The sequence below is a fragment of the Telmatherina bonti genome (genome assembly GCF_933228915.1).
Source record: "Telmatherina bonti genome assembly, chromosome: 6".
Classification (NCBI taxonomy): domain Eukaryota; kingdom Metazoa; phylum Chordata; class Actinopteri; order Atheriniformes; family Telmatherinidae; genus Telmatherina; species Telmatherina bonti.
The window spans coordinates 18,350,976-18,376,733 of record NC_136624.1 but is presented as its reverse complement, the minus strand read 5'-3'; the positions used below and the strand labels follow the sequence as shown (position 1 = coordinate 18,376,733).

Below are 25,758 nucleotides of genomic sequence, written 5' to 3'. Positions count from 1 at the left end.
TGAACTACTGGTAATCAGGAGGATATTACCTTGATCAAAGAATCCGTGGTGGAAACCTCACGGTGTCAACGATGCCACTGAATACTTTATTCAGTTAGGCTCAGGAGGAAGGTGCCGTACTCACCACTGGCTGTTGGAAGGAGGTCATTCTGTGAGAAAAGGTCAGAGGGAGCAGATAGTGGGAGAGAAATTTTCTGAATTTTTTAACTAGTTGCCTGGATTAGTTCATGCTTGTAGATTGCAAGTTGGTGCATCAGGGTGGCCTGGAACCTGTGCATACAGAATCAGAGAAATTTAAAATAAAATCTTAACAAGATACCTGGAGCCTAGTTAATAATGAAATCAAAATTTTCTCTTTAGTTGTGATACCTGGGCGTGAACTAAATAATTGAATTTGGAAGCCAACGGCAATACTGGGGGCTGCAGGTTGTTGTAGTTTACAAAAGGCTTTGTGTTTGAATTATATGAAGAGGGAGAGAAAGGAGGGATTTTGTAGAGCAAACCAATTCTGTCAAGCAGAATACTTTCAAATATTCTTGAATATTATTCAGGCAACTAAATTTTGTAATTTTGTCCTTTATAACTGGGACAAGCAAGAAAACATTGAGCCTGGTAGTGCGCCATGAATCATTCAACCATCAATGCCGAGAGCTAAGAGAGGTGCAAGCCTCAGACTGACATGTTTCAACTACTCAGCAGTAATTAAATCTATGCTACATGCTTTGTTGTTACAACACTTAATAACCCCAAACAAATATCTGAATATCTACGAGTTAATCATTTCCTTCACGAAGGCCTGTCTCTGGTCTTCCATCTCTAACCTTGAAAGAAATCACAGTATAACCTCCTGCATCTTGACCGTTTTACAGTAATGTACTTTACTAAATGTAATATCAAATCAATCATTGATTTAATGAAAATATCTTGCCTTTCACAACATGTCGGGAAAAGTATATTTATAATACCTTTTATTAATTCTTTGGTTTAGTGACAGCACAAAGATGTCAATACTCAGACTTAAAATCATCTTTTTATTTTGTACACAACAGAAAAAGTGATGTCCACAAGCATGTGTTTAATACATCATTTTGAATTGTGCAAATGCCTTTTAATTTTTTTATTTCAACCCTTACTCATTTGTGTTAATTGCAATCTCTTATTGCATTGCAATTATATTCCTTTAGTACTAAGTGGGCACGTGTAACAAACTGGCTTTGTTTTGACATTCATATGAACATATACTTCATATACAGTTTTTACATACATACAGAAAATACACAACAGGCTTTCTTTAAGAATTTGTACTTACAGCAGCTACAAACTGCTTCAGTATTACAGAACGATGAAGAAAAAAACTGTCAGAATAGATCATCAAAACTTAAAATGCACTGAAACAATTCAGTTGCATTTAAAGTGCTTTAACAGATGGAAATACAGCTGTTTTCTCCAGTGTTTATGCACTATTTAAATGTTAAAAGTCAACAAGTTGAAATACTCCTTCCTGAGGAACAGGAAATCTCTTTAAATGACTCAAAAAGAAAAAAAAATAATTAAAACTGGATACTAGTTTGAGATAATAATGTCAGAGGATGTAGAAAGGCTCCACTTTAACACTGATTGACATACCTCTTGCTGGATTTAACAAATCTCTGCAAGAAAAGGTGGTTTGTACAGTAAAATCGCAAATATCCCCATTCTCTCCATGTTTTTTAGTATTTCATCAGAAAGTGATATATAAAAAAAAATCAAAGGGTGAAAAGTTTACAAAGAAAAAAGTCAATTTAAGGATTTTGGCATTTTGTTAATGCTGACTCATCAGCAGCCAGATGTAATCTAAGCCTTGAAAAGTAGTATCATTATAGGATGGGGAGTTGTTCACTGGGTTTGGGAGTCAGAGGGTCCAGTAGGTTCCTTGGTATCCAGATGTGTGGACACAGATGTTATAGAGTAGATGTGCCATTGCAACTCTCAGTCACACTACCAACTCATGCCAACATTATGGATACATGATGCCTTAACTTCATGCCTTACTGTATGGAGTTTGCATGTTCTCCCTGTCTAAATGTGGGTTCTCTCCAGATACTTCCTGCTTCCTCCCACCATCCAAAGACATGCATGTTTGGTTAATTAATCACTCTGAATGGACTGGGGACCTGTCCAGGGTGTACCCTGCATCGCACATGCTCATTGCTGGGATACACTCCAGCTTCTCTAAGACCCTGAGCTGGAATAAGCAGTATGAAAAATGGTTTTCAAGCATTTGTCAGTTTTTGAAAAAATTGTAAATGAAGTTATCCCAGTAAAAGAGCACACTATGTCCTTTTTGTTCATTTTTAAAACGAGATCCAGTGAAAGCACGACCAATAAAGACTGGTAGAATTTTGTCCCAATTGGGGTCTGCAGAAAAGACAATTTATCAAAGAAAAACATTTATAATACGTGATGAAGTGGAATTTATTATTTTTATAACTGATTTTATTCCACAGAGGTTTCCAACCTGTCTCTGTCTTTTAAAGACTCAGAGACCATTTTACATGCTTTTACCTCCTGAAGCTTCCACCACTGCAACAGCTTGTTTCATCAGTGATGCATACTAACTGATGTTTGTGGGATCGTACAACGTCAAGGCAAATCCAGAACCAAGAAAACCTGTTTGGATAATGCAAATGTCATTCAAGGAAGTCAAGGTTGAGCGTTATAGCTCTGTTCCATACACAAGCATGGAGCATGCTAACACAGTTATGATGTCACTGCGGTTGATCATGTGACTCCTCATAAGTGAACACCCACCCATATATACTATCTACCAGAACATGTTGATCTATGTGTCTAGACATGGCTTACTTCAGTTTTGACTGACAGTCGGGTTCTTCTTTCAGTTCTGTGTTTATTTGCTCCTGGTATCAGCACCTGTGGATCAGCTCCTCACACTGCAGTGAGTCAATCTCGCCAGTGTCCATGTCAATCTCTTCTTCCACCTTAGAACCACTCAGCTCCTGATCCATCAACTCCTCCTCCTCCTCCTGTTGTGTGGGAGGGTTTGAAGACAAGAGGGATGTAGAGGCATCATCTTTGTCAGCTGTGATTAGAGTCTCTCCACCATCCATCCTCCATTCTGCATCAGCTCCTGGTTGTGCCCTCATCTGCACACAAACACCCTGCCTCGTCTTCATCTCCACACTTGTTTTTGTCTCACTGTCCATCGCTGATCCTCCACCTAATTCAGAACACGTCTCACCATCCACAACCAAACTCGATTCTATGTCCCTACCCGTTAAAAGCTTTATAGTCATGTCATCTTTTTTAGCTAAACCAACATCTTCCCCTCGACTCAGACTTGCTTCTTCTTCCAAATTCAGACCTGTCTCCATCTCCCCCCACATTCCCTTTTCGCTTCCAAGCACCAGATTGCTGCATGAACTTGAATCTGTCTCATCAAGTGGGCTTATCTGTCGCCTGAGTCCCAGCTCCAGATGCTGTCCTGTCTGTGATGAGTGGCCTTCAGTCAGAGCTGCTGCTTCTTTGGCTTGTCTGATGCAGTTGATCCACTGCTGTTTGTTGAAGGCGTCGCTTGCCTGAAAGTAGTGGGTCTGCAGCTGTCCTCCTGAACGGTATGAAACCCGGAAGAAGTTCTTTGCTGTAAAGAGGAAAAAAGCAAGACAGAGACCATCCATGGGAGGTTATTGCTGTCAAAGTGAATCTTGTGATTTGGAGTTCTGAGGCCATCTTCTACTAAATGGATCCTGTTCTTATATGAATTTAAAAGAGTTGATGCCAAGGTGTGTGAAGAAGACTTGAAAGCCCAATAAGACTACGATAAGCTTTGTCTGAATAGCAAAATAAACTGAGATCAAACTTCAATCTGTAAGACAATGATATTAAGTAGATGTTAACACAAATGTCTGTCCACATGTTTTAAAGTAGAAAAATCCTACAACTCAGTACCACACCATAACCAATGAGGTGTAGCATTGGTACTTAGTGATAAAGTCTGACTTACAGTTGGCATATCTGCTTGTTTGACGTATACATAAATGATTTGAAATGAAGCATTTTCTTCAGACCATTCAGTATCTACCATAAAAACCGCTAAATCTATTCTTCTTCAAAGTTAAATTAAGTTACATTTTAAGAAAATAGCATGTTCACACTAAAAGTTACAAATATCTATATGTTAATGTAGGTTTATTGGCAGACAGGAAACTAATAAAACAGCAGAAAATACATGACATGATAATAAAACGATGTGGACACCTTAATATTGCATATCAAACTGCTCTCCATAGCACGCTACACTCTTTGTGTCTATTCCCCCCTTGAAAACTTCTTAGCTGGAAAAATTTCTCCTTAATTTATTGCCACAAAAAAACCCTTTGGTGAGGTGTAGCATTGATACTTAGATATGAAGTCTGACTCACTGTCAACAGTATCTACCACAACAAACTGTAAAATGTACTCTTCAGCAATTTGGTTTGGTGAGTGGCATTATGATCATATCATCAAAATACTACAACAGAGTCAGTTTGTGGGAAAAAAATAAAACAAATAGGAAAATCAGGCAAGTGTAATCAAACTAATCCAGACTATCTGTTCCAGAATGATCAAGAAAGCAAACAAACAAACAAAAAGCATGTATGGTTATGGTATCTGTATTGTTTGTGAAGTACTAACTTCGCTCATTGTTGCTAAAGGCTCCTCTGATGGAACTGCCCACCCTCATCTCGCCATCTGATAGGTCCTCCAGGTCAAGCTGACGTATGGGGATTGGCTGGCGGCAGAGCTGGTAGCTGACCGGCTGGTTGTTTAATGAGACAGACCTGGTGATGACCAGGATATCTTGGAACAGAAAAATGTGAAGTTTCTGGGAAAAAAAAGAGATGAGAAAACAGGAGGTATTATTATGTTACTTGGTAAAAATCAGTGTCATATATGCATTTGTTTACATTTAAATAGTATAAATTTTAGTTATGCTTTGTGGAAAAAATGTAAAAACAATTGCAATAATCATCTAAATGAAAACAAGTAAATGCATTGAATGCTGAAATGGTGTGTAAAGTGAGTTTCCTTTTTTTTTTAAAAAAAAAAAAATTGGATATCTTAAATAAATGAACTTTTTGATGAGATTCTAATTTACTGAGATACATTTATATTTAACCTTATGCTAAAGTTTGAGTTGCTCATGTTTGTGTTTATTTCAGCCTGAGCAACATCTTGTTTTCTTCAAGGTCCTCCACACCCACTCACTTCTGGATCTTACATCAGCTTATCAGAAAACTGTTTTAGTTATAAGAAGGGAGGGTGGATAAAACTGTGAATGTCAACTGACCAGTCCTCTGTTGTTCTTCAGCTCTCCGTGGCAACTGAGGGTCTTGGACCGATCAATGAGTTCATCCCGCTGTCCATCCTCGGCATACAGCAGACAGTCTTTGTAATACTGACACTCAGACTCTCCGGTCTGCCTGTTGATGTCTGCGACCACGCTCTGAACCATCAGCATCTGTGGAGCAGTCACACTTTTTCAACTGCAACTCATTTTTCCTCACATGAAATGTAGCTTAAAATTAGGTTCCCAGAGTGAAGTAATCCGACCACTGCTGATACTTCTTTCAGTGAGACTCTATGTCAAACTGTTGCACAAGTGTTAATGACCAGTCTGACAGAACATGAACAACAAAAGTCTATGCAAACTCACAAAAACTGAATAAAAAATACAAAATATCTTGGATGGATGAATGTAAAATGAAGAAAGAGGATCATTTGAAAAGTGAGTAGTTCATCTTTGTTATGTACAAAGTTCCAAAATACGACAACACCATAAACTTATAATAATACTGATCAGTCAAACCTAAATGAGTCAGACACTGAATATTTTTTACAATCTGCGATAATTCATCACATTTCTTTCCTGAGGTTTGGTTTGGAGTGTATTTGTGTGGGCCTCTTAATTTCTTTTTAAAAATAACCCCACATGGCAGCCACATCATTTAGACAGAACATGTCATCATAACTTTGCCAAAGACTGTTTAGAAATGAGACAGAACACTGAAAAGTCACTTCCTGTAGCTGTCAAATGTGGTCTTCACCCAATAATAGACATTTCTGTCCTGAGGCCCCTCTGTGTCTCAATTTCACATTCAGATGTCTCTTAGCAACAAAAAATGATGAAATCTTCTCCAATTGTAACTTGAAAGCATGTACATTTTGATAATTAACCTATTTCACTCTGCTGACAACATCACACATATACCGTACATCTAACTTTATCCATATTCATCTACAAAATGTTCACAACATAGCAGTCTGAACCATCTCACACCATCAACAACACCAAGTGGTGTCAGAATGTGCCTCTGAACCAAGTTTCTCTGAGTGTAGGATAGTAAAAAAAAAAAAACAAACTAACAAAAAAAACAAATCAAAACAACTAGCATCTATAGTCTTTGCCTGAGCTTTTTTCCTTGACTTTTTGAAAATACCATGACATTTAGGAAAGATGGGGGACAAGTTGCTTTAGTTTTTTCTTAGAAAAATATAACTGCTGTAGTCACACCAAGTTGTGACATGGGAATTTAACACAAAGTTACAGATAAATATTGGACAAAAAATTCTTTAGATACCTTGTTTATTGCAATCATATCATCTGTTACACAGAGGCTACATTATTTATTGATAAGTATGTTTTAATATAGAGAATTACTTTTTTGCGGGACTAGATAAAAAAAAGAATAAGGAACAAAAAGAAAGAAGTAAAGGCAGAAAAAGAAGTTAATTATATAGTGAAAATCTGAACCTCCCCTGTCTTTTTCTCATTTTCTTTCCTCCCTGAATGAATCTGAACTTATCTGAGTTATCATGTTGATATAGAGGCTAGTTACAAGCCTACAGAACAAGGTATAGTAATCCTAGATGTCCTTACTGCCTCGTCCAGGTGCTGCCGGTCCGGGTGGTCGTTGGGCGTATGCTTCACGATCTCTCTGAGCAACAGCGGGTATTTCACCAGCCGGCTGCGGGGGATATCCAGGAAGTTCCACAGGTCCAACTTCCTGCTGAAAGGTGACTGAAGGCAGCGCTGCAGAAAATCTTGAACGCGCCGATCCTGCTTCTTCTGGTCGAGCAGGGCTTTAGCTTTCACCTGGTTACTGCAGTAGGGAGTGTAGGAGGAGAGACAGGGCAGCTGCATGGACACAGAAAGAGGCACCTGGTTACCGCAGAGTGTTTGACAGCTAAGAAACAACCAATGTGGATGCGCAGATAGGTGTTAGTCAGAAAAACACTCACCCAATCAGTCAGGATGTGCCCCACATGCTCTGTGGATCCATCAGGTTTTCTTGCATCTCGGAGGCGACTTAGAAGGTCTGAGAGGAGACAGGTTTTTTTTTTTTTTTAAAATCAGATTTCAGAGGAATAGTTTTTACATTTCTATCAGATGCCATCTCCTACCTTCATGAAGTGGTATCAGTGAATCCAGGGTGCCAAAGATTTGGTTCAGCTCCTGCTCAGTCATGATGGACAGCTTCAGCATAGGGTCATGGTAAGCCTGTAACACACAAATACACACATATTAATACTGCAGCGTTGTACAAAAACAGGAGGAACATCTGATTCTTAAAAAAGCTTTTGCATACCTTCTTGGCCAATTTAAGATCCTCCACCAAGTCCTGCTCTCCCTGAACCAACTCAAAAATAGCCTGCAGAGGAAAATAAACCAACAGGAGAATTTGATTAAATACCTTGGTGACAGGATATAACAGATCTAGTCTGTGCTGGGTTGGAAACATGGGTTAAACAAAGGTAAAATACTCCCGAACCTCCTCATCTCTGTCCATGTACTGCAAAAGCATTTTAAATTGCAGAGTAGTTTTAAGATCAGACACCACAACGATCATCACCTAACTAAAGGTGTTTGGAGCAGCAGCTGTGTGTTCGTCACCTCTTGCCGTTTGATCTCCTTTGGGCTCAGAGTTTGCGTCGCTCCCAGTCGGACATCAAACGTTTCGCTCCACAACTTGCTGTCACGGCGCTTGGAGGCCTGAGCTGTTGCTGTGGAAACCCGTGATGCAGTCATGGAGGATGAGAGGTTGGAGGCTGTTGCTGAGATAACATGTGCCTTCATGGTTGAGGAAGAAGGAGGAAGAGGAGGAGCTGCTCTTTCAGCTCGATTCTCATTACGAAAACTGATGGAGCGCTGCAGAGATACATGCTGTTAAGAGATGTAGCAGCATACATACGAGAACATTTATGTAAAACTTTTTCCTTTTCCTTTTTCAAGCACCAGTAGTATAAACTGGATTTCCCTACATTTTTTTCTAGATTGGCAGCTGGAGCACAACTTTATTTTGGATCAACATGAAACTCTTTCTGAACTATTGCAAACTTCAGAAAACGCGGGATAACTACTTGCAAGTTGCAGTTCACTGAAGCTAAAGTCTGATAGCTTTGCATTACAGTGTTTCAATGAAAGATATTATACTTTGCAGCCTAAATCTTTTGAATTCTGGCTGACTTTAGGTAATCTACGTAACTGTGGCATCATCTTCTTGTTTCCCTTTCGGCCCGTCCCTCTTAAGGGGTCGCAACAGCGCATCATCTCTCAGGTGAATTGGTAAAAGTTTTACGCCGGATGCTCCTTCTGACGCAACCCCCTGCATTTCTCTGGGCTTAGGCTCAGCCTTCATAGAATAATCATGTAATCCTGTCGGGCTGCAATAGCGTCGGGGAGCAAAACTCAAACCGCAGACCATCAGATCACAACACAAGCAGCTTTACCACCTGAGCCATTGCATTAAATTTGTAAATTGGATGAAAAAGCATTTTTAACTTGACACCATGCTGCCAGTCCCAATGAAACAAATGAAGGCCAAAATGATTAAGCTGATAATCAAAATGTTAACCAATAGTATTTTTTTGGTCAGTGATACTAAATACAGTCCCTGTATAACAGCAAAAAAGAAGCAGCCCCTTTTTCTTTACAACTTTGCACATAAAAACTAGAAACATCAGGAGCTCACCTGCAGCGTCTGACCAATCCGCTTCAGTGGTGTAGTCTTGACGGGTGGCAAAAGGCTTGCTAGAGACGTCACCCTGGATACAGGCTTACTGCGCTTAGTGCTGGGCTCCTGCAGGAGATGACAATGTAAAACATGGTTTGCGTGACCACAAGTGACTTGACAGAATGAAGACTACAATACTGAGGATGTTTCTGCAACCTCAGACAGACCTGCAGGCTACGGCAAGAATAATGTGAACAATCTAGTCAGATCTTATTATTCATTCGTTAAATACAAAAAGCATGGACCAAAGTGCTGCACAAAACAAAACAGAAGTCATTAATGCATTATTATCAGTGATGATACCAAAATGATGAACACAGTACTCGTAACACTGGACACAAAACGCAAAACATGTGCTCACAATATAGACTGAACCAGATAAAGATCTAAAGGAGCCCTAAAACTTAACAAATATTCATCCAGAAGTGGGATATAAGACTGACCACAACTACTCATCAGGCATCAACATCAGGTATAAATGAGTTGATAAATAAGATACCAAAATCAACAATGGATTAAAGACTTTTTTTAGGAGGTATGATATGATGTGGACTGATTATTAACCAGCAGTATCAAATTTTAAATTTGAGTTTTAGCTTATTAAAACTTGTAGTGAAACTCCAAATATTTGCACTCTGCCAAACTTTCCAACACAGACATGTTGTCATCACTTTCCAGGATATTACACAGATTTACAGCATACTGAGTTCAGACTAAACAATACTTTAATAAGTCATAACATGTTAGTCACAGATTCTTGATGTGACTTGGCTTGGAGACAGGAGCGACAGGAAACTGTAATGGTTGACAGGAAGGACTCCAATGGAGGACACAGCAAAGTAAAACCCAAAAAGTAAGGTTTGTAGAAAGAAGTACGAATCATAACTGGGAAACCTGTTAGAGGAAAGCCTGACAGATAAGTATTTTGGCAATGGCAGAATCCAGAAACAAAGCAAATATAAAAATCGAGAAGTGAAGCATCAAGAACGTGGCTGAGACTTCAGGCAAAATACTGGAAACAAAGTGATGTTGTACACTTCCAAGAAATAACACAAGGGATAAGACTGGAAAGCTAATCATAAACAACATGAACAAACCGGAAAGAAATAAAAGAAGAAAACAAAACGATGTAAATATATAAGTTTTTAACAAACACCGGAGGCAAAATTCAGAGACACGAGCAGACTAAACTAGAACAAATGGAAAACAGACTGATATGATGGAAAATGGTTGTAAATCCCAGAAACTAGAGACATTCCTGGTTTCTCACAAATGTTTCAGTGCATTTTATTGCTAATTAAATACATGCTGACAGGCAACACTTTATCTGCAGCATCTTTAATTTAAACAAATGCAGATATTTTTTATCTCATCTGTCATGAAAGAAAAAAAAGGTGACAACGTCTTTAATACTAATTAGATTTCCTTGTTTATTAGATCAGCAATGACTGTGTTAGTTGGAGGCAATAAAGATGAATTTTGGTCCAGCTGGTTAGCTTTGAAGACATCTTGTAAAGCTTAGAACAAAAGTGAGAAAAACTTTTTTTAAAAGGCCTTACATGACATAAGGATATCATGTCATCCAAGATGCAGAGCTACCTGGAATAAGATCAGTTGTCATGGAGCTGAGACATCATTTGAACTTGCCATCCAGATAGCAACAAGTGTTTGGCCTAAATATGGCCCACAACTGCAGTTTTGTTTGGGAAATATTTAGCCTTGACTTACAGCATTGATTCTGTGTATGTATGGCTGCCAAAACTCAGCCATATGACCAAAACATACAAGGAAATTTCCATAAACCATGTCTGGATCCATTGATCATATTTGGACCACTTCTGGCCCACAAGACATTTGCCAGTGCTATAACTGAGTCATATGGATCTGGCATTAGACCCATCATGTCTGCTATCAGGAATGAGTCTTTTTTACCAGCGTTTAACTGGAGCCCAGGAAATAAAATCCTCAGAACAAACGCATATTCACAAATAGCTATTATGAATATGAATATGTTCCCATTTGATTAATAGTAGGGTTGGAGATGTTTTCCAGGAATATTTTTTACTTCATCACTTAAAATCCTCTTAGCACCTGGATAGCAGCCAACTAATTAAATGCTCAAACAACAAACTAAAAAATGTAGTCACCTGTGGAACGGACAAGACTGAAAAAACACCATCAAATTATTTTAACCAACCCTTTCTAAATGATTGGATGTTTATATGTCTATCAAACCCATCTGCCATTGGATCCTCAAGCCCTCAGGAACAAGCATTGTGCCTTTCTGTGCTTTGGAGGCATGGCTTTGAGAGGAAGAGGACAAAAAGGGATTTGGACTTTTGAATTGTATATTTTCAAAATGCAATTTGCTCAAATCGTTTTTCCAGGATCTCCTGCTCTGTCCTTCATGGATTTTGTTATACAGTTTATTAAGGAGCCTAAAGTTTCCTTGTCTTATAGATTTTTATAGTTTATTTAGTCTTCTATGTTTTTTGTGGTTTAGTTTCCTTTTGATTTTCATCAACCTTGAGCAAAACAAGCAGACAACATGGCTCCATAGCATGAGAGTCCAATTGTGTACAACTGTCACCAGGGTGCTTGTCCTGGATGGCCCTGCTATAAATCAATGTGTGTGTGTGTGTGTGTGTGTGTGTGTGTGTGTGTGTGTGTGTGTGTGTGTGTGTGTGTGTGTGTGTGTGTGTGTGTGTGTTGCCTGGCAACCCACAGTCAGCTGACCTACTGGAATACAGAAAACATCCAACCTTGTTTTTATCAGAGTTTACAGTCAGGAACCAGCTGACCAAAATTAAATTAACCTTTGAGGTGAGTTTTTTTTCCTTCTTCCAATATCCCTTTCCACTAAAGTCAAAGAAAGTTTTTACCATCTGATTCAATCTTCTGTCCCAGCTGTGACTGCAGATTTCTATGCATATTAAACTAATTTTCAACTGGAAAAAATAAATAAATAAAAAAAATATATATATATTTATATATATATATATATATATATATATATATATATATATATATATATATATATATATATATATATATATATATATATATACATAGATAGATAGATAGACAGATAGATGGATAGATTTTGTAACTATTAAGAAACATCATTTGTTTAAATGATTTCAGAGTTTTATGAAAGTCATAAATAAGCACTTTATCTGCTTTATGCTTGACATCTGATATCTGACATGCTGTAATGGGTTTCTGTGTGATGGTGCTTCATCTGATTCACTTTGACAAGGATCAATTCAGTGCTTTTTGTTAACAATAAACAGGTTATGTAAATACAAATTCAGAGAAAACTCATATTCAAGTCGGGATTTTGAATATTTATCAAATGACAGTGAATACTAAGTTTAATGTCCTAAGGCAATATTTTACTGACAGTATTCTATCATGATGTGATGTTTTGTGTTCTCTTTAGTACCTAGTTTCCTGTTTTATGAATTAGTTTTCCCTGTTTAGTTGACTTATGTCTCGTTTCTTCTTTAGCCTTTGTTCCTGTTAATTAGATTCACCTGGTCTTGTTAGTTTGATCCATCTCACCTGTTTCTTGTTCTGTGTTTCAGTATTTGTACCCCTTGGTTTCTGTTCCCCATTGCTGGTTCATTTTGTTAGTCATATGTTAGGTTCTTGTGTTTTCATGCCACTTGCGTTGTCTTGCTTCAGTTCTTGGAATAAACCATCTAGAGTCTGCATTCCTGCCTCTCTTCCTGCATTTGGGTCCTCACCTCCACCACTCAGCGTGACAGCATTCACTCTTTACTTGTTCTCATTTTCTCTTTTATTTCCTATTGATCAGGTTCAAGCTGCTGAAAACAGTCCAATTTTAACGTTTTATTGCGTTACAGTATGTTTGCTGCATACTGTGTATATCCTGATGACATATTGATTGAATTTTGTTTTTGATGAAAGGACAATTAAAAACCGATTTTTCAGATTGGCAGCAAAGACCTGTCTGTGGTGTTTCTTTCTGTAAAATTACTTTTAACAGTTGCATGGTCATTTTCTGTCCTTTTGTTATTATCTCTTGCACAGCAAGATGGAGTTTTTGACTGCAAATCTCTAATATCCCCATCAGTGGTCAGTTCTTGGTTTACAGCTGTAGACCATGATTACTCATGTCGGATTTGCCCACATGCCCTAGAAGCTATCCAACCTCTACCTGGACAGACCTCATCTTTGTTTATTTGGCACAGAACAATTCTACATTTGAGGTTTCACTTCAGAAGAAAACTGCAAAGAAAAGAAAAACTGCTGAGGGAGAAGAGTGGACAAAGCTGAGAATATGACCAAATGAAGCTTCAGGATACACTAAACAGTCATAAACTGTTAACGTTGGGAAATAAAAAAAAGCAAAACAGTATTTTCTTGGAATATCAGTCTGTTTTACTTTCACCACAAGGGCTGAAGTCACTGAGTCAACACACCTTCTGAATAAAGAATTCAGAACAAATCCACCCCATGATGGACCTTACTGTCATGAAGGATTTAGTTAATTGTTCATGTTTCTGCTGATTTTTTTTTAGTTTGATCTCAACTTTAAAGGAAAAGTGCTACATAGGCTTCATTATTGAACCGGTGACAGTTCTTGTTATTATATTTATCTATAGCAAAAGAGAATAAACTCCACGTGTTTGCCAAACAAATGCAATTGAAAACATGAAAAGCATTAAGAAATCATGACCTGCTCCCTGAAACTTTGTGGAGAACTGCTTTGTATATTCCTTCCACTCCATCCTTAAACAAATATGAAGGTTGAATATGAAGTAAATCCTCCATCTTACCTCCACCTGTTTCCCCATGCTGAGGATCTTTGTTCTGCCGTCCACAGAGCATCCAGAGTTAAACCACTGTTCCAGCAGGCCGAGGGGCCTCTGCCCCGCCACCATACTGCTCACTCCAAAGCCCAACACAACACCTGCACTCTGCCCAGCCCTGAGAGATGGTCGAATAAAATGTTCTAACTTGTAGAATATCGAGGAGTATTCGTTAAGGAAATGGATCCAGAAGAAGCCAAAGTCACTGGAGTTGAAGGAAGGTAAAACAGTCCAGAGAAAGTGTGTAGTTCTGATGATAAGGATGGGTCTTGTATTAGAAGACAAGAAGTTAAGATCCTGAGGGTGGAAAAGGCGTTTTAATGCCACGAAAAAATATTGTTGGTAAAAACTACTAAAATGGATCACCATCGAAGGATTTAGGACCAATCTGTGCTTCAGTTTGAGATCAGGAGTCCTAAAAAAATCTTAGTGAAGTAACTAAAGAATTAAGAGGGAAAAAAATCATGCGGTCAAGCATTTGCATCAAGTCTGCTAAAATTCCACATACCAGCTCTGGTAGGGTCATGAAAGCGCCTGGTGCCATCAGAAGGCCGTCAGCACCGAGGCATTAGGATCCGGCACTGTGTCGGAAGTGTCCTGGAAAAGCTCGGCTTCAGGCAGAACTTTAAGACAACACACACTCACACTGAGGCTTCATGTCACCAGAGTTCCAGCATGGATAGAGGGTCTTTTCCCTGTGGCACTTCTAGGAAAAGTTCAGATAGGAGTCTGAATCAGCTGGATCTGCGTCTCCCTTAATCCTGCTTTCTGTCTGACCTCACTCGAGCCATGGTTGCTCACTCATCCCCTTCCTCAGCCTCTCTGGACGAGGACAGTTTGCTCATGCTCTCTCGCTCTTGCTCTCTCTCTCTCTCTCTCTGTCTTTCTCTCTCTGACTCATTTATTCATTTGCTTTGTGTCCTAGTCACTCACTGATTTCCTTCCTTCTATTCTTTTTCCTGTACTTTCTATTTTCTTTTCATTTCTTATGCCTCTCCCTTGCCTTTCCTAATATATATTATTCATTGTCAACAAATGATGATATGGCCCAGCCCAACAATGATTTGATCCTCTTTGCGAGTATTGTGCATTTCCAAACCCATATATATATATATATATATATATATATATATATATATATATATATATATATATATATATATATATATATACATATACATATATATATATATATATATATATATATATATATATATATACATATATATATTTGTATATATATGTATGTGTATTCTGAGACCTGCACACAGAAACTGTGAAATATTTCCAAGTCCAAGAGGTAAATGGAGCATGAACAAGGCATCATGATAAACTTAAAAATGTAATAATGTTTTAAATGTATTTACCCAGTGATTAATAGTAATGTCTTATCATGACCCAAATATGGGCTAAATCCCAATTGACTGCGACTGGAGCAGATAGTAGAGCTGATACTGGAGCTACTGGTGGTGCTGGGAATTCAAAGTCAATCTACAGTGTTAATTACTAAAGAGAGAACTAAAGTGGCCTGCAGGCAGCCAGAGCTGTGTCCTGGTTTTCCAGATCTAAGCCAATTACTGCATACTTGTGTGTACTGCACATAATACTTGTACTGGTTGTGGTGAAATCATGAACATTATGAGATCTAGCTGTGTAAATCATCTACATTATGAGACAGGACTTTTTTAATACTTGTTTGTTAGTTAAAGATTGGCATTCATAAGCAAAAACTTTCAAAATCACCCAGATTATCTTCCTTTGTAATTATGAAAAAAGAAAAGCATTCATAGAGGTACTAATACACCTTTCGGAATATAAAATGATATAATGTTATGTTGAATGTATTTGTAAAAGATTGCCAGTTTTGGGACATGAAAAACAAACAAGAGAAACGAGAAAGCACACTGGTCAAAGCTCTGCTGCAGGGCATGAGACAAAGGAAACATGCTGTCATATCTTTAGTAATGTTTCCATTTTACCATTTCCTTTTAACATGGTGACTGTTATCAGAGTCAGAGCATCAACTCTGATCTCTGACACTTCATGGCCACTTAACAAAAGCTGCCCGTCTGATTTACTCCATACAGGAACTGGCCCAGCTGTTTCAGACAAACCCACCTTTTAAATTTGCAGTGTGACACATCGACTTCATGTTGGACAGCAGTTCATTTACCAACAGTGTGATAAAATGTGGATGGATGTGAACCAAGGCTCATTGTTTAAGATGGGCTTTTGTTAAAATAGCAACAAAAAAAAAAACTGACTATCATTAATGATTTCTCATGCTACTGACTACATGAAGAAGCACTGCTCTGAACTAAACTATCCAAAAACTGTAAAAAGACATTTTTTTATATATAAAAAAAAGTTACAGTACTTTAAATTTTTATTTTTATTGTATTTGTTACAAGGTGCAAATCTAAAGATGTTCAATTTGACAACTTAGAGAGGTATTTTATAGCATATTTTACAATTTAATCAGCCATAAATAAGTATTAAAAGAGGAATTTGTGTTTTTAGACAAATAATAATTGAGAACTTGATGGACTCTAACAAAATGGGCACAATAAAGTAAAACTTCTTGTCAATCAAACTATCAATTTTCCTTTCCTTCCTCCATTGTCATAAGGTACCAACTTCTTGTTTCATAATTTCACCAAATGCAGTAACATACATTGCAAATGTTCTCCCTTGAAATTATTCTTTAAAGATGCTGCAGGCAGGTGATTTTAGGGTGACATAAGGTTTGCTTTATAAACAAAAATTGAAGAATCCATCTTGAGCTAAATAACTAAAATAATTTGTAATAGGGTTTTCCAGAAACACACATAATGTCACTTTTTTCACTGTTACATTCTTTATTAATGAAATTATTTGAGACTTATTTACCTTAAAAAAATGTTCATAAACTTTTTAATTTTTTGTTTTAAAAGATCAACTAAACTTTATTTAAGTATAGGGCAGGGGTGGCCACCTCATGTCCTCAAGAGCCGCAGTCCTGCAACACACCTGTGTTGCAGCAGGGAAACTACTGCAACTACTGAAATTACATCAGACGTAATTAGCAGACTTGTGCAGAGCATGACATGAAACACTGCAGTAGCCTACTAATTCTCCATTGATTTGAGTCAGGTGTGTTGCAGCAGGGAAACTCTAACGCTGCCAGACTGCGGCTCTCTGGAGCTAGAGTTGGTCATACCTCAGGTCGTCGGGTTGTACACACATATATGTGGTCATAATGAGGAGTTAGTGTGGTACCAGCAGCAGACAGCACTGGAGGCACATTGATCAATCAGAATTAACCTAAAAGTCATTAACTGTGCCCAACTCAGATTAACACTGGTCTAAATGTGAGTGACCTGATTTAGCCACAGTAACAACATGCATGAAGTCTGGTGTTGGGTGGGTTGACTCAATACAAATGCTTTCTCAGTTTGCTCTGGATTCCCTGAAGCAGATCAATAACTGTTCATCTACCATGTAAGCCTGAGGGCTGCAGCAGATCTTAATTGGCAAGTGGAAAAAAGAATCAATAATAACTTGGGAGGCAAGCAGAAACTTCCAGAGTTAACATGTTCTAATGCCGAATGAGAACATTAAACTGTTTGATCTGCATTGAAAGCAGCAAAGTCAACCAGCCAATCATCTGTTTCAATGTAAGAACTGAAACTCTCTTTTAGTTTTTAATAAAATATACTGATACCATTTTAAACCACTATGAACCAAATAAACAAATATATACGACCAGTCAAAAGTTTGGACACCCGTTCCAATTAAAACCAATGGGCAAGCATGTCCAAACCTTTGACTGGTACTATATTTATTGATTTTAATATTGACACTTGATAGTTCAATGCAGTGAAATTTCATCTTTGAAATCCCAGGAGAACATTTTCATTCCCACCTCTCACTCTGACTGGATCTGCAGCTGCTTTTACCGCCATGAGTCCATGATGGAAGTGGATATATGCTGAGTTTTTTTTTTTATGATGACAGTAAGTAGTTGTCAATAATTCAAGCTAGTTAACAGTTAAAACTTGATTGTTATTAGATATAAAGTCTGTTTTACAGACTTGATAACTCTGTTTAGTCAAAATCTTAGCATGATGTTGAGTTCTATTATTTCTAGGTTAGCTCTGACTATATATAGAGACAGGCCATAATCTAGTTGTTATCAATAAAAAAGATAATTAATAATTATCACTCAGTCACTTCAGTCACCTGTAAACAAACTGAGACAGAAGAAAGAATCTAAAAAATGTGGGCTTTTGTTACTATATTCAAGTAATATAAAGAGATAAAATAATGTTAACCTGAGAGACGACATGGATATCCAGAGACAGAGATGGTGAAGCAGATGTATAAAGAAAGAGACCAAATAGAACGAGGAGTAGAGGAAGCAACTCTTCCCACTAGTGTGTTTGGGTAACAAAGCCACAGGGCCAGACAGATGACACTGACCAGCTGCCCACAACATATTTTTTGTAAACATATCAGAGCATTTCATCTCTTTCTGGGACGATAATCACATCAATCATATCATTTATATCATTTAAGCTGTTATATGTAAAAGGTGAAGGAATATAACCTAATCTATTTTCTAAATAATATCGATGTTTTCATTATTAAAGGTGGAGTATGTAAGATTTTTAATATTATCTAAATAAATTAACTAATAAAATAACTACAATCATAATTAGATAATAATCATAATTTTTGAACATGTAGGTTCCAGTCTGTCCATATTTGATGCGTTATTAAATTACAAGTTTAATTAATGACAAGTGACAAAAAGCACTTTTTTTTTTTTTTTTACTGGTAGGCAAACATTTAAGAAGGGTCTTTGTCATTAATTAAACCTGTAACTTAATAACACATCAAATATGTACAGACTGGAACCTACATGTTGTACAATTGTGATTGTAGTTATGTTTTTAGTTAATTTATTTTGAAAATATTGAAAATCTTACATACCCCACCTTTAAAGGCTAACTTGAAGAAATACCTTGATACTGACCTCAGTTAATGTACTTGAGTAAATTTACTTAGTTAATCCCCACCTGTAAAAAAGGAATAAAATAATGGACCAGTCAAAACAACGATGTTGCTCAGGAAAAACTGATGTGTTGTGGAGAGACATAAACCACTATCATGACCTCTGCTTTTAAAATCAGATAACGTTGTCTCCAGGTCCTGCAGATGCAGTAAAAGCACAATAAGATTGTGTATGATTCACTGAGCTACAACACAGAAACAATAGCCTGTAATTTATTCCACTTTCAATAACTGCCAGCACTGGTTTGAACAAAGTAAGACTGATGGTGTGTTTGGTCTGTTTGTCCCACTGGAGTGTGTTGAACAGGGTGGACATCCTGTGTTAGACTGAAAAGAAAAGGGAACGCCCGGGAAGGAACAGGCTGCAGGCTGAACGCTAAAAATACAGGAGGAGGGGCCCAACACGAGGGCTGAGGGACCCGAGGGTCCAAAATATACAATGATCCAAAGTAAGAGCCAGATATAAAGTTCATCTATTTAAGTTCTGTACTTCCCCTCCATCACAGAGAGATTTTTCATTTGTAATAACTATCATTTGAACATCTGATTGGTTATATCATCCTATTCAAACAAATAAAGGGTTTTATGTTGTTATTAAATAAAGATAAATCAAAAACTGATAAAAAAAAATAAAATAAAAAAAAAACCTCTTCATTGTGGGGAACCGTTTATAAACTTCTTGATGGTCTCTGGGATAAACCTAAAAAATGTGTAAATTTTTGTTTATATGCAACATGAAAGTGTGTCATTTCCCTGGTTTTGTTTGCTTTCCCCACAATTCTAAAGTCCATGTAGAAAGAGTGACAGCTCTTACTGAGGAAATATACTGCCCTTAAGAGTTTTTTCCTGTGAGTGTTTAAATGCTAGAATAACCTACTTTAAAAATAAAACACACCCTGTTTCTGAGAACCCTACAGCAACATCTGTAACAAGCTATTCATGAATCTCGTTAACTGTTTGAAAATGTTTTTCTTTTTGTTTTATAAGAAGTGGGTAATACAAAGGAGATGGAAAAACAAAACTTGACAGTTTCCAAAAGAGATTTATATCATATCTTTAATCTCCTGCCACCTATCCCATGAAGCTCTCCCAGTGAAGACAAATACCAACAAATAAATATACAAAATCAATATTTACACACTTACACCCCAACTCACACAATTTTAAGTATATATATTGCTTTTGAAATTGCAGGGGAAATTATTCAAACAAATGCCCAGAACATGCAGAAATGAAATGTTCATAAATGAGTGGCATTGTGGGTAATGTAGGTCAATCGTTGTGATTAAAAAGGGCAAAATTGCACCAGGATAGCTTAGGGAACTCAATTCAATTGGCCGGGTATGAACATTAAGCGAACCACGCCAGGGTCCACTTGCTAGTGAACCAAGACTCACGTAGACCAGTTAACTCTTTTGGCCTGAATACCAACAATACTACATTAAAGAGAAAACTAAATAAAACCAACTTGTTAAGGTCAGATTATGTTTTAAGGGTTCTTCCCTCCTTTTCAGTCTGTTACTTCACCTTTGTGTCACGGTTCACATCGAAGAAAATCATTCTCTTCCACAGAAAGATCCACCCTCAGCTGTCTGAAATCATCATCTGAATCAATCATTTTTATTGCCAGCTGCTCTTCCTGCACTTAATGACATCATAACAAAACACATCTGCATGTTTCCTACCTATTGGTTACTTTGTGATACCTAAATAAATAATGACTTTTCGCCTCATGCTTTGCTGTTTTGAATCATCAAGACGGGCAAATCAGGGAAAAATAAAGAGGAAACAAGTAGCCCTATTGTAAAACTATTCATGTAAAAGTAAGCACAGCATTTGTCTAAATGATTATGCAATAAACATGATTAACATAATTAAATACTGAATGTAGTCAGAATAAAATTTGTTATACACGTACAGCACCATATAAACACTTCCTGCTTCATGTTGCATTTGGACAACGGGGTGAAACACAGCTGAACAGCATCACTTCCTGCAGTAGGACAAGACTGAAACAGCCAAAATACACACAACTACAATAGGGAAGTTAGCTTACTATTCTATTTTTGCATTTATATCAAAGGTGTGAACAAACTGTCCCCACACATTCACAAAGAGTTCAAACACCTCAATTCAACAGGTTTAATGGACACTAAAACATTTCAGTACTTCGTAAGAAAACACAGTTTTTGTTCTCACTGTTTAGAGATCTAAAACTTTATATGAGTTTTACTTACATTGATGTCCAGACTGCAGAGACTGAGGGAATCTGCATCTCTGCTGGTCTGCTTTCTTTTCTTCTGCAACACAAAGTACAGAAACATTAAACTGAGTTGGGAGCATAAACAATGTGCAATAAATGTTGTTTTTTTTATTTCAAATTTAGTTAGAGTATTCAAAAAATGCAACACATACAGACACAACAGAGCGCATATGCATTCCCTTCACCCACCCCCTAGTCCAGTTTCAATAAGCTCCATCCCATATTACTGTCTCTAAGCTGAATGTAGGTATAATTAAACATCTGGCCTGATGCTGCTGTGTGGAAACAATAACTTGGGGATCTATCCATACCAGAAGCTACTCTACCAACGACCACTGAGTGCGCCACTACAGGAACCCCCCAGGCCAGGGGGGCTGGGGTCCGAACCACAGCCACAGAGATGCAGTGCCGGACCCTAACAGCCACCCAGACCAGGGCAGTCACCACGGCAACAACCCTGCATACAAAGTGAACAAAGGTACCAGATTAAAGTACAAATAAAAATAAATAAAAGGACTTCATGATAAACTAGATTCAAATGAAACAGAATAAAGGAGTTAATAAAAAAAAAATGCAAAAAAGTGCATGGGTAAATTAAAACAATAAAAACACACAGACACAAAAATAGATGGCATTTAAAATATTTATACAGGTATGTGATTAAAAAAGGTCTATGAAAAATAAAGAAAGAAATAATAAAAAAATAAAGAAATAATGATAAAATATATAATATGAAGACAAAATCAAATAATGTTAATGTAATGATGTTAATTCATCTTTAAATAAGCTGTTTTTTTTCTGTTTACATCAGGTAACCTGTGCTGTAACCATGGCAGCAATAATTTATTTGCCAGGTGCAACAACATGGGAAAAACAGTTCCTGTCCACTGCCATGGCAACAAAAAGAGGAAGAGACCACTAAACACTTGAGTACATAGAGGAGAGGAGAGGAGAGGAGAGGAGAGGAGAGGAGAGGAGAGGAGAGGAGAGGAGAGGAGAGGAGAGGAGAGGAGAGGAAAAAGTAGGGACTACTTAACAGAGAAAAAAAAGAGAAGAAGGATGTTGGGATCTGTGTAGCGGAGGGCAACAATAGCAGGAAGTGTGTTATTTGTTTAGTATTGTGTTGAGACTTTGTTGTTGTCCGGACATTGCACAACTTGGCAGACTTCACCTTTAACTCGCTTTAGCTATAGAAAACAGATAGGAGGCGGACCTCATTCTTATCATTATATCTTACCGTATAAGGTCAGTCTGCTTCACGTCTTAGCAACTGAATTACTTTTAAAAGAAGAGATTAGATTACATTGTGCAGCGTTGTATCCAGTTACATTTGCCATGTGGACTTTAATGTACTCTTTCACAGTTTTCTCAAATATAGTTTTAAACTTGACTAAATTGACTTCCATCCACACTATCCAATATTTAGATGATTATTATTACTTTTATGTTCCGTTAACATGGCTCATGTGCTTCTGTGGGTTCATGTGAAATGGACATTTTGTTAACCACCTAATGGATCTTACAACATCTGCAATCTAAAAAAAAAAAAAAAAAAATCAGTTTGCATTGTCATTCACAAAAGACAGCTTGAGTTAATGTGTGAAGATGCAGGTTCAGCTGTATTTCCATAGCTCTCCAGTACTATCCTCCATGGACACATGCAGATTTTTGGAGTTTCCACTCTGCAGCAAATATTTTCCTCAACTGGTGGGAGAGCAGGGAGCTTGAACATCACTAGTTTGCTAGTTTGTCTTTCACGCCAGCCTACTGCTTTACTCCTCCATCCCCCAAGTCACATCTTCAATTTCTGTGGACTCCTATTTCAGTTATTAAGGTCAACCATCAAACAAGAATAAACTGCATCTTGCACCGCGATGTTTCATTGGGTCACCCACTCTCAGCTGTTTACAACTATTTACATAAGTTAACAAACCAGTAGTTAGATGGTAATAAGTTTCCTTGGAAAGAAAAAAAATCCTCAATTTCATGTGTTTTCTCTCAAACACACGGTGCTGAATAAGACGTCTTATCTGAGAACCACATGAGTCAATTCAGTAGCAGAAGTGAGCTGTTTAAAATGTAATAATGTTCAAAACAAAATATTCCCATGCAAGTGTAGCAGACAAAAATACAACCTGGTGCACTGTAGTGAACCATTTTTTAATCTGCTGTTGGCATGACTGAGCCTTAACAAGATTACAGACTGTTCATATCCAGATGTTGAATTTGAAATTGAATATTGAATCAAGCTGAAGTAAAAGCATCTGGCTGCATCTTATCATGGGGGAGTGGGAGAGTGTAAGAGGGACTGTATGAAGAAACAAGCAAGAGAAAAATATTTCATTATTTCTTTTTCTTTGGAAATTATGAATCAATGTTTTGTAATAAATGGTTGAGATTACAGTTAAGATACCTTATATAAGATATCATAACAGTGAAATGGTCAAAACCTCAAACTGTAATGAGATAAACACTTTTTACCAGGACATTTTAGATAAAACTGATAATGGTCAGTAAAAAAGTTTGCTCTACCAAATGGTAGAACAGGAACTGAAAGGGTTAAGGTCCTTTGTTTTTTCTTCAGACTCTGCATACTGTTAGGGGTTAATGTTTTCAAATAACATATTAGTGAACTTGTAAATGTGGGGGATCCTCAGTTGATGCATGAATTCACAATGCATAATGCTGAACTGGTTTGTTTTTTGTCTGTTAGTTCTCACAAACGACTGGCCTGATTTTTTTTCTTCCTTTTCAATCACAAACTTAGCTGTCAAATTACTTTGCTTTGAACGCAGCTGTGTATTCAGTAAAATTCAAACGATAGGTAATATTTGTGTAAACACAACTCTGCCGAGTTAACCTTTAGTTAAAAGAGTACCCTAATACTGTTTTGTTTATTGTTGCTTCTCTCTTTTTTTTTTTTTTTTTGTAAGACTTTTTTGTGTATTCTTTTTATATATTATGTGCTTTCAACTTCCCTGATTTTGAATATTGGAGAGGTAAGAGGAAACTATTTTAAAGGCTGGACAATAACTAAGATACCTACAGTGTTTCCCTTGATGTGAAAGCAGTCATATTTCTGTATGTTATTGGAAGGTTTAGGAAAATTCAATAAAAAAAATGATGAAAAAAAAAACCTCACAACTTTGCCCTCTGAAATGAATGTTTTTTTTTTCAAGTAGCTGTGATGCTGATTATTGCTGAAATGAATCCTGGGACACACTTTTGATTAAACTCACCCGATAGTAAATAAACAGACAGCAGCCCATCATCCGGATCAGATCAGCTCCTCATAAACTTCAAATATTCAAATTTTCTTTGATGCACTTGCTCCTCTTCTCCTCCTCTTCCTCTTCTTCTTCTCCTTTTCCTCCAGGTCAACTTTTTTTTTAACCCTTTAAGTCACATCAGCTCTTCTTTCTGTGCTCCTTCATTTGCCAACAAACACATGCAACATATTCTCCTTTATCCCTCTCACCTCCGTTGAATCGCCTCTTTAACAGTCACATTGTATTCCACAACTCATGTCTTCTTTTTCTCTTGGCACTTTTCTCTCCTCTTCCTCCAGCTTGTCCCTTCAAAATCCACCTCTTCTCCACAACAACCACCTTTCTCACTCCCCCTTTGCCCTCCTTCTGTCCTCTGGTGCCTTCTGCTTCTTCTCTCCTTAGTCAGTCTCCTTCACCACCTTCCTGAGTGGATCTATGGACCCTCAAGAACAGGAACCCTTCACAATGTGTGTGTGTGTGTGTGTGTGTGTTTGTGTGTCCACTGCACAAACAGGAAGTGATGGCCGTCAGGGGAAACCGTCTATAATTAGGAGCTACAGGAGACACTGTGACACCAGAGGTAAAAACAATATTGACTAAAAAAGGAAAAATGACAGTACTCTATACAAGTTGAACAAAGAAAAATATAATCCAGCATTTAAAACAATATTATTGTCTCAGCAAACATTTCTATCACACAATGTAACCACACCAAGCTTTATAAAGACAAACCTATTATGCAGCAATAAATGCAAATTATATGAGAATATTATCATGAACAGAAATAAAAGTGGTGTTTGCTGGTTTGCAAATTTTCAAATGGAAATGTATTTGACATTTCCTTAGTGTAGAAATATGTGGGCTCTAGATCAAAAACACAGAGAAATTACTGACAAACAAGGAGGGCTAGGAAGAGAAAAGACCAACAGGACATGATAGAAAAGGATGTGGTTGTGAACAAAGCAAATTAAGGAGTATCTATACTGTTCCCTTAGTGCCTATAAAAAGAGAGCAATTTATCACAGTAAGGCAAAGTCAACATGGATTCCACCCCTAACTCGGCCACCCAGTCTGCTACGAACTTCGTTAAGTTTGTGTCTTTAAATATAATTATACATTTATTTATTCTAGAAATGAGTCTTTCAGAATTAAATGGGGCTTTCAACAGACTATCCATACAAGGGAGAAGTTTTCTTTGCTAAGTTGAAGCCTGTCTCTTGTTATATTGATGAACAAGTATTTAAAGACGTTTTGAGACGTTTGAAACAGTAGAATATCATCAT

General features: G+C 37.3%; 1 protein-coding gene across 4 annotated transcripts; it reads right to left on the bottom strand.

The window, feature by feature from the left end:
• Positions 1-1,132: 1,132 nt before the first annotated feature.
• On the bottom strand, positions 1,133-24,881 carry arhgef3 (Rho guanine nucleotide exchange factor (GEF) 3; the record flags this gene model as incomplete). 4 transcript variants are annotated; one of them, XM_079242351.1, is made up of 11 exons in its annotated part: positions 24,446-24,881; positions 21,181-21,243; positions 9,009-9,116; positions 7,931-8,185; positions 7,626-7,688; positions 7,441-7,537; positions 7,279-7,355; positions 6,917-7,174; positions 5,327-5,497; positions 4,672-4,861; positions 1,133-3,637 (listed from the first exon to the last, which is right to left on the bottom strand). In XM_079242351.1, exons 1-11 carry the CDS (start codon positions 24,476-24,478, stop codon positions 2,904-2,906), a joined length of 2,049 nt encoding a protein of 682 aa, XP_079098477.1. In that variant the 5' UTR covers positions 24,479-24,881. The 4 variants fall into 4 exon arrangements, with proteins under 4 accessions (XP_079098477.1, XP_079098478.1, XP_079098479.1 ...); XM_079242352.1 differs by having other exon boundaries at positions 21,181-21,240; XM_079242353.1 differs by having other exon boundaries at positions 24,685-24,881.
• Between the last annotated feature and the right edge of the window lie 877 nt (positions 24,882-25,758).